The following is a 16,798-nucleotide window of genomic DNA, read 5'->3' on the forward strand; positions in this document are numbered from 1 at the left end:
GAGCAGGCTCCGTGCCTTCCTTCATGGGAAAGACTGAGTAGCATGAATCCATGCTGATAGCCAGAGCAGCTCCCTGTGCTTGAAAAAAATGAGCCACTGGATGGAGTGGAAAAAGTAAGAAAGAAAATATCATAGTACGATGCCATAAACTACATCCCTTAGGATTACCAAGTTTTCCTGCAAAAAATTATTTTAGAAAAAAATCAGTTAAACTGGTACCGGAGTTGTGTCCTGCCATATTAATTTGTTTGACGAGAGAGATATAAAGAGTAAAATAAGAAAAAACCTCAGTTTTATGAAACAACAAGGAGTTTTATTAAGATATTTTATTATGTGTCTCTGTAAGGAATAGACCAACAACCATATAAAAGCTTACAAAGATGGTTAACCTTCAACACTATAAATGTGTTAACGTGACAGAAGTAGTTCACAATTTTGCATCTTTATTGACTGTTACAGAGTGAAGGGAGAAAGTTCTCAACTATGACATGCCAATGACGATCTTTGACAGGAGACATTTACAATTGCATTAAATCCTTTACTTTTTTTTTTTTTTTTTTTTAAGCAAGTCAATAACCCTGACTTGCAGAGTTAGGAGTGAAAAATACATTAGCACCATCATATTAGTCTTTTACACTTCCCTAATTTTAGTGGTCTTGACCAGCAATGACAGGAAAGTAGAGAAGCACCTTTGATAACAGAATACAATCCAACAATAAAATTATGGTGACTACTGACATTAAGGTATTGAACTCTTAAAATACACTGTACTTTTTCACAGCTAATCAGTACAGAAATAGACAATTTTGTACCAAATGATTCCACTGAATTGACCAATGGGTTTTGATTGAGTTTTGGTTTGACTCATCAGACACATCCCAGTTTCTGTCCATGTTGAGGTAGTTGAAACAGGGAGGTCTTTCTAGCTTTATGGACTGCATCTTAGAAAGAAGGGTAAACTTTGGTACTGGGAGCAATCAGTGCTTTGTAAATTGGCTAACATTCAACTAATAGAACACAGTGTTGTTTTATTAAGTGTTGAAGCTGTATTATAGCACCACGGAGACATGTTTTGAAGATGGAATTTTGTAAAAAAAAATAGAGCAAAAAAAAGCATTTTTATTGTAGTTTGTGTAATAGCAAAAAAAATAACCCTTAATATCAAATTGATTTTTCCCCCAGAAATTTTGTTAATAAATAACTGGGATACAGATGGTCAGCTGTACTAGCTGACAAGGCTAAAACAAAGGAGCACAGTTGGAGTGTGAATCTGTTTGCTGGGGTTTCAGAAAGAGCAGGGTCTTTGATTTATAAGAAGCAGACCGGGCCAATGTCCACGCCAAATTCCTGATCAGGACCACCAATATCTATGGGTGCAATATCAACCACAGGCAATCTCATTGTCTTGCGCGTTCTGTATTCAAAGACTGTTTTACCCCATTCACCAGTGTGTTTCTGTGAAGTTAAAAAGAAAAGAAAAGGAGAACATGTTAGAGAAATCAGTGTTGGGCTATGTGAAAGTTATCCTACAGTTTACTGGATTTACTACTTTCTCTTTCGATATTAATGTGTGTCTCTCAGTTGCAGTCTCTGTAGAAATGAACATGTAGATAGACATTCTTAATTTCTGGTCCTTTTATGTGAGGTCTTGTGGGGTTGTAGACCTTGTGGCTCAGAAGGGATGGGATCCCTGATGGACACTAGGGTGCTCTGGAGTGGTGCCTGTACCCTGACTTAGGACTGAAACGTGGTCTGCATGCTGGAAGATGGTACAAATGGCTACTCTGGAAAGTGGTTTTGGCCTCAAGAAAAAGCAACAGCAGTAATGAGGTAGCTCTTCACGTTCATGAAGAAATGGCTGCAAAGTAGATGTGTTCATGCATCCTTAAATGGCAGGTTTGCCAGACACATCAGTGTTTGTTGGGCTTTTGGGACTTTAAACACAGCAGGAGACAAATTGTGGATGGTGCCACGGTGTTTTGTATTTTTTTGTTACTGAAAAGGCTGCAGATGCTCATAGACGAGCATGCTCATTGATGTTACCACTACTCTCCAGTACTTCCTGCTGCAGCAAGCAAGGCACAGTGAAGCAATGGTGCATCTGTGAAGTGACTGTATTTGTCCCTTCCCATTGCCCATGGCTGCCCATGCTCTTAGTTTTAGAGTTGACATGAGATGGATCAAAACTTGGTCACCGTGACTTCCCTGACTTTTTGATGCTAAAGCAAGGAGATACCTGTAAAGCCCAGATTTAAATGGGAGTGCACCTCACTTTCTACAGGAGTGACACTTCTGGTGTACAGAATGGAAGTTTCCCCAGTTAGGTGCAGCTGTGTCCTTTCCTTACCCAGGTCATGCAAAGCACTCTCTTCCTTTATTACAGGTCTAGTCCTTGAGAGGGAATTATTTAGTAAACTACCATACTAAAGTCTTGTTTACTTACAGTACAGCCATCTTCCAGAACAGCATATGTGAATTTGCTGTTTCCTTCTGCCTTGATCTCACTCTCCACAGAGCTCATCAGTTTCAGAGCTTTTTTAACATTTCCACTGGCTTCATCCATGTAGGCAATGCTGTTCTTGCAGTAGTAGGTGATGTTCTGGGAGGCACGGCTGGAGAGGATGCGGAGGAAGGCCAGCTGAACTTCTGAGACATCCTCTGGAAGCTCAGGATCACCGTAGCTGAACTGCAGAGCACAACACATAAGCAACAGGTTTTGTTTAATCATGTCTAGGGACAGTCCATATAGTTATATTTCACCCACGAAATGTTTATCTTAGTTTAATTTCAGGATTATTTTTTAGTACATTGTGATGTACAATATGTGTACTACCTTTTGGGCTGTTAACTGTGGTAATTTCTTACCTGGAAGCCTCCGTTCATAGATTCTCCAAACCAAACGTGTTTGTTTCCACTGCTTTCACTGGTCCACCATCTTTTCCTTGGCACAGTGCTGGGGTTAGCATTGAGGCATGTCTCACCAGTTTCCATATTACAGTACACTTTAATAGCATCCATCTTGCAGCCTTGGTTAGGATCAATCCAGTACTCTCCTAGAGGTAAAAAAAAAAAAAAAAAAAAAAAGTGTTAGGAGGCTTAATATATTTGGAGAAGAATCTGACTGCATGAGAGAGAAGCTTATTTCTATGCCAGATTCCTGCGCCAAATTAGGAAGCATGTTAGTTTTGACATAAGAGATGCCACACAGAAAATAAGATGGTATAAAAATATACTGAGTTCATGAGAATACTGTTATATGACTGACATTAGAAATAAATATAGAACTTATACTTGTCATGTTTTTTTTCCCATAAAATTATTGAAAAAAAAAATGTTCACTTATAAGCATGTAAGGAGTGGAGTTGAAGTCAGTGTATATACTATGTAAACGCACAGTGAATTAAAGTGTAAAATTACTATTACATTTATCATCTTTATCATGACACTTGTTTAAAAACCCAAATTCTTATAGCAGATCTCTGCATTTAAATACTCAGAGACAATAGCATTCATGGAAAAAAAAAAAAAAAAATCAAGATCCGCTACCATTGTTAAAAATAAAAACCTAACATACCACTCTTGAGCTCAGGATGGCAGAATTTCAGATCTCTGCAGTTACGAGCCGGATTCTTCCGTGATCCATCAGGACTAATGATGTTTTCAATCTGGTTGTTAATTGATTTCATTGAAGATATGATGTCACCCAGATTGATTTCATTTTCTTTTGGCTCATCTCGATATTCATACCCATAGCCCCCTGGACCTTTTTCACCACCGACCAGGGGAGACACAGCACCACAACATGGACCAGGAGGACCAGAAGGACCAGGAAGACCAGGCTGGCCTGGTGGACCCTAAAAAAAATAGCGAACATAGTGCTAAGTAGAGATCACAGGTTACAACTAAAAGTCCATGTGGGCCCTAATCCTAAAAAATGAGAATTCTCACATAAACATTTAATTTACATATTCATTAAATAATGGCACTTGCTATAAACATCTGTTAGACTTTTTGGGCCTTTATTTTCCTAAAGTTGGAATTTTCTTTTCCTAATTTTGTCAAGTTGTGACTGTCCTTTTTCTGTCTGGGCTTTGAGCAGGAGAAGGAACCCTCTCCACCAAAATCCAGAGAATAACCATTTCTTGGCTTTAGAAGTGACTATGCTAGTGACCTTTGCAGCACTGGTCTCTCTAGAGGAGTCTAGGAAACCCATTTCATAGCTTCCAAGACAAAGGGAGTCTGTGCTCTGAAGTGAAGAGGAGATCCTGCTTCCCCTTGTATGCAGAAAAGTCAATGGTTAACCTGAGACTAACACAATGCCCAGGGTATCAATAGTTACACTGAACTACAAGTAATCTGTATTTTTTTTTAATTTAGCCTTGATAGCTAGATACCTCCTACCACAAACTCTGTCCATGAAATACAGAATTTTCTGAGGGAGATATTTAAATGGGAGAGCACCCTATGTTTCATGAATAATCCCTACAGATTTGTTTGTTTGAATGAGCACAATTTACTTACTGCAGGGCCACTTTCACCTCTGTTACCACGGGGGCCAGGAGGACCAATTGGACCTGCATAGCCACTTCTACCATCTTTTCCAGGCGGCCCAGCTGGTCCTGGGGGACCCTAAAACAATGTTGAACACAGATAATATGGTCAAAATTGTTTACCAGATAATCTCAAATCCAGAAATACTTTGTGAGATATTTCAAACATTTCTGTACAATTTATCAGGTGTTTTCTCTTTCTTCAGCTGTTGCCTGTTAAGATGGCCAATTTATTTATTTATTTTTTTAGTTAAACAAACAGTCTGAATCTTCCTTCCAGTTATGTTCAGTAAGGAGTTTTTCTTACCCTTGCACCTGAAGCTCCTGGACTTCCAATTGCACCTTGTGGACCCAGGGGACCCTATGAAGAAAAGTAAAGTAAGTCATACACCTCTCAGTAATACTTTGCAACTAGCTGGATGTACCTTAAGTAAAGGCATTGAAAACATTTTTAAGATTATATGAAACACATTCTTATAAAAAGAATATGTCAGGTATGAGAGAGAATGGTTGCCATTCTTTAACCAGAAAATAATATCAAATGCTGTCTATATGAAAAAATCTTAGTGATGTGATACCCGAAATGCAAGCAAGCCAACCAACATCAATGAGGTTTGGATGAAATCTTGTATTCATAAGAATACATAGCTATAGGCTCAAAATGCTGCAGTTTTAATCATATTACCAGTAAATTTATTTAAATAATTTGACAAACACTCATGTTTTCAAATGCATTAAAAACTTGCTTTATTTATGCACCACAAAGAACTAAGCCATATGTTTAAAAATTATTGATCATCTCGCTGTCATAGTGTAAATGAGAATTTATCAGTTTGGGTTTTTTTACTTGTGTTATATGTTAGACAACAGGTTATATTGTGTTGTTAAATAGGTTGGTATTGGTGGCATTTTATAGTTAACATTCCCATCTTTTTGCCACCATTGGTACATTAATTGAGTAAGTTAGTTTCTTGATTCTCATTTGTATCATGAGTGTTAGTAATAGTTCTTTTCAGTGTAAATCCCTTTTTAAATTGTTACTTGTCATAAATACCTACGGAATGCCTGTCTATTACCCTTCAATTCTTTTAGCTATTAAGAACTGTTCAAAACGGTAGTGCATGTTTACAGTTCAGTAGTTTACAATTTCATGCCCATTTTGCCCTAATATTAATTACTGCAAAAGATGAGTGACAGAAGGGAGGTATTTGGACTCGGAGTAGCTTTTTCATGGATTTAGTTGTCTGTCTAGCATAGATTTCTAATAGATGTAGATATTTCAACCCTTATTTCTACCTTTTATAATTTAATCAGGAATAGCCTATATAAATGAATGCAAAGAGTTTGTTCCAGACACAGGCAGACACATAACTGAAAGGGATTATAGCAAACCCAGCTTTAGCTCCTAGCAGCTTCTCCCAGTTCTTTATTAATACTTATTTCAGGTTGATTCAGGGAATCTGGACTTTTGAACACATCTGACAATCAAATCACACAGCTTCTTTATAATTTTTTTTCTTTCCTCAGTAAATTAGTTAAAGCTAACTAGTTACCTGGGACCTACACCACAGAAACTAAGATCAGCCATAATTCCCGATCCAATACAAAATACTCACAGGAGGACCAGGGAGACCAGGGCTACCAGGAAATCCTCTATGACCCTTTATGCCATTGCTGCCTCGTTCACCAGTTTCACCTTTATCACCACGAGGACCTTGAGGACCCTTCAAGAGCACATTTGCAATAAAAGGAATATAAAAAGAAATAAGAGAAATGCCCAAATAACAGGGAATAGTGAATGTATGATATCAGAAATACTTTAAATATGACTTACAGCAGGACCACGAGCACCAGCAGGACCAGCAGAGCCAGGAGGGCCAGGTGGACCCTATGACACAATAAGAATAAGGTGGTATGGATCACTTGGAGTTGAATAGACCCCTACTTTATTTCCAGATAAGCAGTATGTTCAAAGCCAGCAGCTGTTTGAAAACAAGGGGAAGCTACAAACACACACACACACTACATAATCAGCAAGAATTCTAGCCAGTTCCTTTTTCTACCATGTTAGTCTTACTCAGCTGCTTGTAGGCACTGATACATACCACGTGCACTAGACCCCTCCTTCATTTTGTGAGGTGCTCAGTGCTCAAGCTGTGCTGGCGTCAGCACTTCTCACAAATAACTTGAAGACTTCCAGAGTTACTCCCTTCATTTAAATAAATAACATCACTTGTGCTGCATGAGCACCAGATGGGATGGAAATTAAGATAGGGCCTGGTGGGATGATGTGCTTTTTGGCGTCCTAAGAAGTACATGGATTTTGAGCTTAGTTTATATACAGTTATCAGGAACATAAACTGTGATGTCTTTCCCCTCAATATTCTTATAAAAGAGGTCCTCAATGCCAAGAAACTATAACAGTAACAAATGTACAACTCTTCCAAACTTCCACTTTATTACTGCATGAAATGGATTTTGTATAGGAAAGGTATGTAAATAAGCAGTAAGCTATTTACTTTGGTCTTACCTGAAATCCTCTTTCACCAGCTTTTCCAGGTGCGCCGTTGCTACCTGCAGGCCCAGGGTGACCAGGAGGTCCTGGAGGGCCAGGAGAGCCACTTTCACCACGGTCACCCTGCAGATAGTAACAGTTGACAGGATAATAAATTTAAACATTTACAGAACTATGATGTAAGGAGTATATTCAGTGGAGCATAGGAGGTTCAAGGAACAAGTTACATAGCACAGAACTACGTATATTGTCATCTCTACACAACATTTATTTGGCAATCTGAAGATAATGGTGATTCCTTACTTTGCCTCCTGGGGATCCATCACGTCCAGGCAAGCCATCTGAGCCAGGGTTACCCTGGAAAAAAGAGTGGTACAGTTTGTTCATAGACTGGACAACAAATAGACAGCTTGTTTTCCAGTAAGCTGAAATAATGCTCATCAAAGTGAGAGTTTTCAAGAAAGAAGAGTTCCTGGAGGTGGAGTGGGCCATAAAAGATCTGTATGACCTGTATTATTTTGTAGGTGTATGGGCAGTGCCATCAGTTTAGTTCCAAGTGAGACAGAGATGTGGTCCACAGGCAGTAAAAGGTATAGCAGAGACAGTAGGCTACACTGCCTTACATGAGAAAGTAATCTGCCCAGGCCCCTGTGCATCAGGCACTTGAGTGAGGCTTTGTGAACCTTAAAGCATATCGACTCCCAGAGTCTCCCGTTTGTAACTCACAAGCTAGCAGGAAGGTCTAACGCATCCACTCACATCTCGGCCAGGCTCCCCAGGTAAGCCTCTTTGTCCAATAGGACCTTGCGGACCAGGAGCACCGCGTTCTCCTGGGACACCATTGGTGCCTGGTTTACCATCTTCACCCTGAACAAAAAGGGAAAGGCTTTAGCTGCAGATAATGTACTTAGGAAATACCATCATGTTATACATCTTTAATTAAAGATGCAGTGATTATGAAGGACACATAATAAAGCAAAGGGCCAGTGTGACTTTGGTGATTGTGAATACTCAAAATAAGAAAGAGAAAGACTTGGCCAAATTGGTTTCTTTTCATTGCTGGTAATATTCATGCAAGGTCACTGAACCCAAGGAATGTTCCTTATGGTTTTGTCAACTAAGAAATAATAAATGGGTATGTCTCTTCTTACATGCCCCAAAGCAATAGCCAAAGCAGTTAACAAAAAAATGCCGGTCTATCGCTATATTAGTGATAAAATACAAACCAAGCCTCAACCCCCTTTTCTGCAGGGAGGTGAAAGTACTTTTCTGTTTGGGTCATAATATTTAAGCAAGAAACATACTGAGAATTAAGGAAAGATAAACAACTTGCTGTAGGCAAAGCTATGACTCAAATCTTGTCTCAAGAAGAGTTTATAGCCCATGACCCTCCTTAAGTGTGTGAAGGTGGTTATATACTTCTAGACAATGTGATCCAGAACTCTTGGTAATAGAGGTTAAAGACAGCCTCACATGCCACAGCTGCTGGTTACTGGACATTTTAAAGCCTGATCTTACAGATGTAAACACAAATAACTAAATTCTGTGGTCTCTGGACTAAAAAGCATTTTAAAAAAACCCACAACACATTCATTACTTTTTGTATCTCTAAGCTATTTTTAGTAGCTGGATTACAGTTGTTGGGTTAGCTTCGAGGCTACTGCTGCAGTGAATGCACTCTCACCTTGGCACCTGCCATACCGGGTGGACCACTTGGGCCACGTAGACCTGGCAAACCTGTGTTACCCCGGCCACCGACAATGCCTTGAGGACCTGTTTCACCTGGTGGCCCCTGTTTAAAAAAAGGTCAGATCAGTCAATACTGAGCACCTTTAACATTCAAGAGGGGGCTTCTTATTCTTGAGGGACAGAATCCCTGCCTATTGGTGTAACAGTCCCTGGCTGGACGTGTACTTACCCTTTCTCCTCGTGCTCCTGGTGGCCCTTTTTCACCTGGTGAGCCGGGCTCACCTCTTGTTCCAGCAGGTCCTGGACTGCCAGGAGAACCGGCACTACCGGGGGGTCCAGGAGGCCCATCCTTGCCTGCAGGCCCTGCGTTACCAGGGGGACCTGGACTACCCTAAAAAGAATTTTAAAAAGAAGAGTGTGAGCTGTGTTATCTGAAACAGTAGCACACGCTTAATGGCATTGATCTTCCTTCATGAAAGCCAGCCTGACTCGAGTCATTGCCTGAAGGCAGATTTAGGGTCCAACCCCTATGCACCCAAATCTGATCTGGTCTTATAAAGAGAATGCTTTTGCCTACCATTTTCAAAACTGATACTTTTTTCTCCCTATTGTCTGGACATACAGTTTGCATAATGCAACACTTGCATGTTTTGGATGCCCAGTGGTTGTAATACATCCAACACAGGATACACACTCCTCATCCATGGCTCTGCCACAGAAATGCGAAATAGTAGCAGACCTGCTGATTTCTTGCATTGCTCATGCCAGATATCTTTAAGGTGGTGTCCTGGACATGTGCAGCATGAAATGTCTTTCATTAAAACTCTTAGCCAATCAATGGAAAGAATTACCTTGACTTTAATGGTACTTTAAATAAAATTCTACTTTTTTTCTTTTTATTCAGCAATATTCTAATTTGCATCTGTCTGTAACTATAAAACAGAAAATAAAAATCTGTTTATTCAAATATTAAAAAAAATTGTCTTACTTTATATCTCAGTTACCATACAAGAAAGGATAATTTATAGTTTTGATTTTAAAATGGGTAAACCCATTGTATTCTTTGTATTTTCTTAATTTTTAAACAATCAAAAATCAGAATCTAATTTTGACTATGTGAGTCAAAAATAGGTGCATGTTGAACATGCAAGGATATTATGAAACAGCTTTTCTTCACACACAGATATTGTATAAAATATTGGAATTAGCTGATACACCAGCACACCTATTTATAATAGGACACTGCAGACTGGTGGATTAAACGTCAGATGTAGGCCATATCACAAGAGTGAAACTTTGCCACAAGAATCTTTCCAAACTTCTCTTTCCCAAGATAATTAAATCTTATGCCATTCCATTCTACAGGCAACTAAAAAAAATTCTCAACAGGGATCTACAAAATGTAGTTTTGAAAAGGCATACCATTTCAAGATCCTGAACTGAATATTTCTTGCATCATAGAAGAGCAAGAGAGAAAACAAGATGTCTGCCACCAACAGAAATACTCAAGGACCTGATCCAGGAGAAGGACTCCACTAACTCTGATGGGCTTTGGAAAGCAAACCATAATAGAAGAAGGAATACCAAGACAGTAACCGAATGAATTGCTATTCCATATAACACAAGAAAGAGGAGACTAAACTCTCTTTTGCAGAATTTTTTCCCTAAGTCCAAACATCATATTCAGAATGCTTTTGCTTATGTTATATTCATGTCAAGGTACACACAGCTTGCTTAATATAGTTTAATATATTAATATATGTCTAAATAGATCCACAAGGTAAGAATAAAAGAAAAGGAGGATAAGACAACTTACATTGCTACCAGGGGGACCAGGTAGACCACGAGCACCAGGGAAACCAGCAGCACCCTATGAGAGATCGATACTTTTAGTTGTCATTTTCTGCAGGTTAGAAAAACATGAACAAATTGATTTTTGTACAACAGCTGACTTTGAATTATATTTAGCTGTTTCACTTAAAACCCGAATTAAATGTCCTGTAACTGAACAATAAGTTCACAATTTTAAATTTTTTTTTATTTTCTATTTTTTGCAAGTGAAGGTCCTGTATGTTCCTCAAAGGGTAACAAATGGGCTCTGAGAAACTTAGCAAAGATGGCATATAAATCTAATAATTGTTGAGATAAGCCATTTTATAGATTTGGGTCATTGTGCCAAAAGCTATTTTGGCCCCTTACTTATATTAAAATCAATATAGTCCAGATCACTAAACACCTCAACTTTAATTACTCCTTCTGGAACACTTTAATTATTCTTGAACTGCAAATATTGAAGTCACTGAAGGTATTGTTTTTCATTTACATCATGTTTGTTGTAATAGATAAAGTCATTTATCAGTGACTAAGTCAATGAGATACTCACGGGGCCTCCAGGAGATCCACGTTCTCCTTTTGTTCCTTGGGGACCAGGTGGACCCTACATGGAAGGAAATAGATAAAGGAAGTGATTTGATAAATAGATTAAAATTATAGGAAGTGTCATTAAGTTTCCAGCAGTTCAAATGCTTGCACTTGGGCCCCACCACCTTGAGGCTGAGGGAGAACTGAAGAAACCTCTCTTTGTAGCAATAAGGAACAGCAAAAACTTACTGGTGCACCAGGACCACCCTGTGGACCTGCAGCTCCAGGGGGTCCAGCCTCTCCTCTCAGACCAGGTGGGCCTCTTTCTCCTTTCCCACCAGGTTCCCCATTTTGGCCCTGTAGAAAAATTATGTTATATTAGGACTCAAAATGAAAAACGCTATCCAGATACTCTTCTGAAGGGAATTTAAACATTCAATTAAATGTGAATGCAGTTGAACTCTATTGGTCGACAGTACAGGAAGGGAAGAATAAAGAAATGTTGCTCTGTGTGTGACTAAGTACAGAAAGAGTAGCAAATGAATCAAATGTATGTAGCAGGTATGTATATTAAAGGGGTTACAGCAAGACTTTCTGAATGTGGATAAACTTAGAGAATCCAAAAACTCATAATCACATTCAATTGCTTTTAAGTATTTATACTTACTGGAGCTCCAGGGAAGCCAGCAGGTCCAGGAAGACCTTGTTCTCCTCGTTCACCCTGTAGAAAACAACATTAGGAATGGAAGATGTTAGAAAGATAGGCTTCACTTTACAAGTTAGAGAACACTCCCATGAATACTGCTGAAGTTTCTTTGTCTTATCGGCCTTTGGAGGAGAAAAAAACCCCAACCCAAACCAGAAACAACAGTTGCTCCTGAGCACTAAAAATAACGGTTCAGGAATTATCTGATAATTATCTGAAGTGTGACAAACTAATCTCAGTTACATCTGTATAAACCCTGAGCAAAATCCATGGTGTTCCCCAGATCCAACTGAGATCCAAATGTGCTGTTTTATCAATCTAAAAAGTAAATACAAGAATAAAAGTACTAATAAAAGTTTACTTAACTGTAAGACAAGATGGAAACAACTATTGCTCACACTCTTGCCCTGAACTGTCGCCATAGCTCTCTGATCCCTTTACAGTGTTAAAAGCACTGATTTTCTGAAGTCCTTAGCACCTGTAAATCCCAAGAGTCAACAGGAGCGGAATGTGCTTAGTTTACTTTGAACTCAAGCCACCTGTGTTCCTGATCAGGTAGGTGCGACACTGATGTCTATACTAGGCTAGAGGAGCCATGGTAAAAGTTATACTGGGAGAAAAGTACTATCACTTACAGGACCACCACGGGAACCCATTGGACCTGGGGCACCTGCTGGACCAGTCTCTCCCTGTAAGGAACAAGAATGATTACTAGGTGTTTTTCTTCCCATGAGACAGCCACTGGTGTGACTCTTTACAGTATCAAACATCATTACGGCGGATGCTTTACCTTATCTCCAGGTGGGCCGGCAGGACCAGGAGGACCGATGGGACCTACATTACCCTGAAGAATTAGAAAATAATATATTTTGTATCAAAATATGACAATGTTAATTCCTCTATTTTGAGCAGTAGCATCTATGTTTCAGTGTAAACAGGTTGCTAAAGATATTTAAATGGAAGTAAGTCTACAATGCCAGTGTGTTGTTGCACACTACTTTTTGGAGTGACACTCTGAGATCACACCATTTTCTGATATGAGAGATTTCCAATTGATTGATCCTCTCTTCCCCCCGCCCCCCATCTAAACTTAATCCAAAACCACATGAAGTTAATAGGTCTCTTTCAACGATAGACAAAGTTATCTATTGCCCTAACTTTTTTCATATAAATAATTGGTCCATATTTCTTCAGTATATGTTCACCATCTCTTGGCTAGCTCCCCGACTTTTTTCTTTCTTGAGAATTTAATGTGTTTCTAATGGTTTGAAATAAGTTTTTTACATTTCCTCCAACTTACACAAGCTGCGTTTTTTATATTTGTCATCCCTTGTTATTTTGACGTATATACTGCTTGTATGTACTCATTAGATACACGTGTATATTTCAAGTGTCTGTTTTATGTGTATATGCTATATAGATATATAAATATATCATATATAGTATCTGTAGAAGTAATGGGTATGAGAACACTTACTATCATAATGTCTTTTTGTGCTTCATTATAACCAGCATTTTTCTCATCAGTCAGCTAGATTTAGGAAGCTAGTAACATTTTCTCTAGTTTTGTACTGGTGCTTTCCCTCAAAAACATTTTCCCAATTAATTGTAATCTTCTGCTTGCAAAAAAATTCTATTCCATCTACCCAAGCAGCTGTAATCACAAAAACTAGTATAAGTCTAATTTAGTTTATGAAACCAGATTTGCACTGCCAGAATGAAATACAATGGGATTACTACTTTACGTCTCCTAGACAGTACTTATTCAGTGTAAGTTTACTTATGTTCCAAGTGTAGACTATGTGAAGCTAACTGATAAACTGCTAGATGTTTAAAGACGACTCACTCTCTCTCCTCTTGCACCAGGAATGCCATCAGCACCTTTGCCGCCAGGTTCTCCCTAGCAAGCATAAGAAATAAAAAGCATAAGCAAAAATCAAGCATTAGACAAGCATAAGGCAGGGGGGAAAGAAGAATTAAAACATTACTGAGGAGAGGATCTCATACTCAGGGTCTCTCAATAACCAGATTTCCTTATTGTTATAATACAAATCTAAAACTGGGGATGACATTCTGCCCAGTATTCAGCATCAGATACTGAACACTTTGATGGAAAAAACCCCAAATTAACTCAAAGTGGAGTCTATGCCAAAGTGTTTGCCCATGGTAATGAACTATTCTCATTGTTTATTAGCTTCATTAGAACTGTTTTGATGTACCCCTTCCCCAAGAGATCTAGCACAGCAAAATATCTAGCATATATTAAACCAGGTGAAAAATCCTGTATGTTTTTACATGTAGGACCCGTATCACACAGCTAAATCAACACTACTGCTACACAGTCAGCACCTCTGAAATCAGGCCAAAAGTGAAGACATGAACAAACCCAGTGCCTTGTGGGAAGCTACCACTAAATTAGCATAAAATTGGCAGAGTGTGGGTGTGTTACCTTATCCCCTTTTGGTCCAGGACTTCCAGAAGCTCCTCTTTCTCCTGGCATTCCCTGTAAGCCAGGCAGCCCTGTGCCTCCAGCTGCACCAGGTGGTCCAGGAGGACCCTAAACAGTAACAAAAACTAATTAGAAAAGAAAAAAAAAATTAACCTGAATGGTAGACATAAAAGCAGGAAAGCAAGCAGGTCTGTGGGTACCTTAGCACCTTCTGAGCCAGCAGGACCTGGCCCACCTCTTGCTCCAGGAGGTCCTGGAGGACCTGGTGCACCACGTTCACCTGGGATACCATTTTCACCCTGTGACAAAAAAACCACGTTATTCTTTGTTTTCAGGTTCATAGTTTGTTAATTCATTCATGTCATTATAGAAATGTTGCTGTATGATTTACCTTAGGGCCTGGGAATCCAGGTCCTCCAATATCACCTTTTGGCCCCTGTTTATGAGAAAATAAATGCAAGTTATCCATGCATTTTACTTAGTAAATCTGCATTGTGGTTGGCACTCTGTTTCTCTCACCTATAATCCCTAAAATCAGACTTCTCTGCTCTGCGGAGTGCTGATAGCTGTCTGAATTTGGAAATGTAATCTAGGAAGAACTCATGTATTTTTTGTTACTTAAAAAAAAAAAGGAATGACGACTTACTGCTTCTCCAGGCTTTCCATTCTCTCCAGCTGGTCCTGGTCCACCGGGCAATCCCTACATGAAGGAACAGTATTATCATCCATGTTTCATAGATAAATTATGCATTTTCCTATCTAGCAAATTTTTTTGACACAAAGATGTGTACTCAACTCATTCCAATCCTTTACAAAGGAGGAGGTGCTAATTTGATAGTTAGAGGTTTTATGTGACAGAATCTACTGGGCTAGCCATCTGGTTTGCAATTATGAAATATAAAGCAGTAACTTTTGTCAAGCAGTTGATCTGTCTTACTTCAAAATATGATGACATGCACCCTAATGAAAACGTTTAGATGCCTCCTTTTTGTGTGTGTGTGTGTTAGTCTATTAAGAAGAAGCAGAAACCAATAAACAATAAACACACAGCACCTGGAGGCCGGGTGGACCTGATGGTCCTGGTTCTCCTCTCTCCCCAGAAGCACCCTACAAAAGAGAAAACAAAAGAGAAAAAAAAAAAAATTGTCCGAGATCATTTCAGTGTATAAACACCTCCACATCACCTCTAATCTATGCCTCCTTATTGTCATCAGATGACGATACTGCACAACCCCAAAGACTAATGTATCTTGGTGTTCTGGTATTTGTTCTTTTCACTCACTGTGTTAGATTCAGCAGACACATTTATACTTGATGCTAGTCTGACATGCTATAAAGGGAGCAGTAATATGCTTCAATTTGAAAAGGTGGTAGGTCCCCAAAAGCTCTAAATTGACTTTTCATTTCAACTTATACTAGGTCTACCCAACTCAGATCTCTCCTAACAAAGTTTTGAGTATTAATTTATTAAAATAATGGCAAAGATTAGCTCTTTTATTTGTCTTCATAAAAGGAGATTTCTTTTCTTTATATCATTAAAAATATTTTCCTTCCCCTAAATTCACAGTCTCTATCTGTAGATGCCAGACCATCTCGGCAATAATCGATAATTGCCTCTTATGGGACTACCACACTTACAGTAGGTCCAGGAGGACCCGGGAGGCCAACATCACCATTCTTCCCAGCAGGACCCTATACAAAGACAAAATTAGGGTATGGTTATGAGTTGATATAATTTTTACATGACTCACCAAGTTATTATTAATTATGTCATTATTATATTATAAAACAAAATGTTAATGAAACTTACTGGTGTTCCAGGTGGTCCACCAGGGCCTCTTTCTCCATTCTTGCCTGGTGCACCCTTACAAAAGGGAAAGATCACATTTAGAATACTTGTTCTGGTCAGTATACAATAACCTAAAGCTGCAGCATGAGATAGCCCCACTATGGAGCAATTTATTTTAACATTTGAATGATCAAGCATAAGCACAGGAGAAGTGGAGAAATCCCACTCACCTCATTGCCCTTAGGACCAGGGAAACCCATTACACCTGGTTGACCACGTGGGCCTGGAGGACCAGGTGGACCAGAGCGGCCAGATTCACCCTGACTGCCCTGGAACAAGCAAAAAAGAAATGAAGACATGGCATCTGTTAGGTGAAATAAATGAATATCCATGACTATTAAATAGTGAGGGCTAGAGACATTATCATACAAAATTTATTATGTGTTTTGTATTTCAACTACGCTTCTGTATAATCTGTATTTTAAATAAATTACAAGATTTACAGAATATTATTACAATGAGACAGGATATCAGGTGCTCTGGTAAATAAAACAAACAAAAAGGAGACAATTAATCAGACTGTGATAACAACCTGTCATGTAGATACTGTGGGATGAGGGTAAGGTCAGTAGGAGGACTAGTATAAAGTATCTGCACAATGTACATACTGGAGGGCCAGGTTTCCCGTCACTTCCAGGGCTTCCTGGAATTCCAGGCAAACCCTGCAATCAAAGGAGAA

At 39.0% G+C, this 16,798-nt stretch overlaps 1 protein-coding gene across 1 annotated transcript in view; it reads right to left on the minus strand.

The window, feature by feature from the left end:
* Positions 1-291: 291 nt before the first annotated feature.
* The window catches only part of COL3A1 (collagen type III alpha 1 chain), a 53,304-nt gene continuing 36,797 nt past the window's right edge, over positions 292-16,798 (minus strand). Inside the window, exons 23-51 of the mRNA XM_069781903.1 lie at positions 16,728-16,781; positions 16,290-16,388; positions 16,081-16,134; positions 15,909-15,962; positions 15,324-15,377; positions 14,917-14,970; positions 14,662-14,706; positions 14,471-14,569; positions 14,271-14,378; positions 13,668-13,721; positions 12,612-12,665; positions 12,457-12,510; positions 11,783-11,836; positions 11,365-11,472; positions 11,138-11,191; positions 10,571-10,624; positions 8,984-9,145; positions 8,750-8,857; positions 7,825-7,932; positions 7,369-7,422; positions 7,081-7,188; positions 6,385-6,438; positions 6,167-6,274; positions 4,858-4,911; positions 4,522-4,629; positions 3,575-3,854; positions 2,866-3,053; positions 2,444-2,686; positions 292-1,455 (exon numbers count right to left, since the gene is read on the minus strand). Coding sequence (XP_069638004.1) covers positions 1,309-1,455; positions 2,444-2,686; positions 2,866-3,053; positions 3,575-3,854; positions 4,522-4,629; positions 4,858-4,911; positions 6,167-6,274; positions 6,385-6,438; positions 7,081-7,188; positions 7,369-7,422; positions 7,825-7,932; positions 8,750-8,857; positions 8,984-9,145; positions 10,571-10,624; positions 11,138-11,191; positions 11,365-11,472; positions 11,783-11,836; positions 12,457-12,510; positions 12,612-12,665; positions 13,668-13,721; positions 14,271-14,378; positions 14,471-14,569; positions 14,662-14,706; positions 14,917-14,970; positions 15,324-15,377; positions 15,909-15,962; positions 16,081-16,134; positions 16,290-16,388; positions 16,728-16,781 — 2,775 coding nt within the window. The 3' untranslated portion in view covers positions 292-1,308. The remainder of the gene's footprint in view (positions 1,456-2,443; positions 2,687-2,865; positions 3,054-3,574; positions 3,855-4,521; positions 4,630-4,857; positions 4,912-6,166; positions 6,275-6,384; positions 6,439-7,080; positions 7,189-7,368; positions 7,423-7,824; positions 7,933-8,749; positions 8,858-8,983; positions 9,146-10,570; positions 10,625-11,137; positions 11,192-11,364; positions 11,473-11,782; positions 11,837-12,456; positions 12,511-12,611; positions 12,666-13,667; positions 13,722-14,270; positions 14,379-14,470; positions 14,570-14,661; positions 14,707-14,916; positions 14,971-15,323; positions 15,378-15,908; positions 15,963-16,080; positions 16,135-16,289; positions 16,389-16,727; positions 16,782-16,798) is intronic.

The sequence above is a fragment of the Haliaeetus albicilla genome, chromosome 4 (assembly GCF_947461875.1).
Source record: "Haliaeetus albicilla chromosome 4, bHalAlb1.1, whole genome shotgun sequence".
NCBI classification, from domain to species: Eukaryota; Metazoa; Chordata; class Aves; order Accipitriformes; family Accipitridae; genus Haliaeetus; species Haliaeetus albicilla.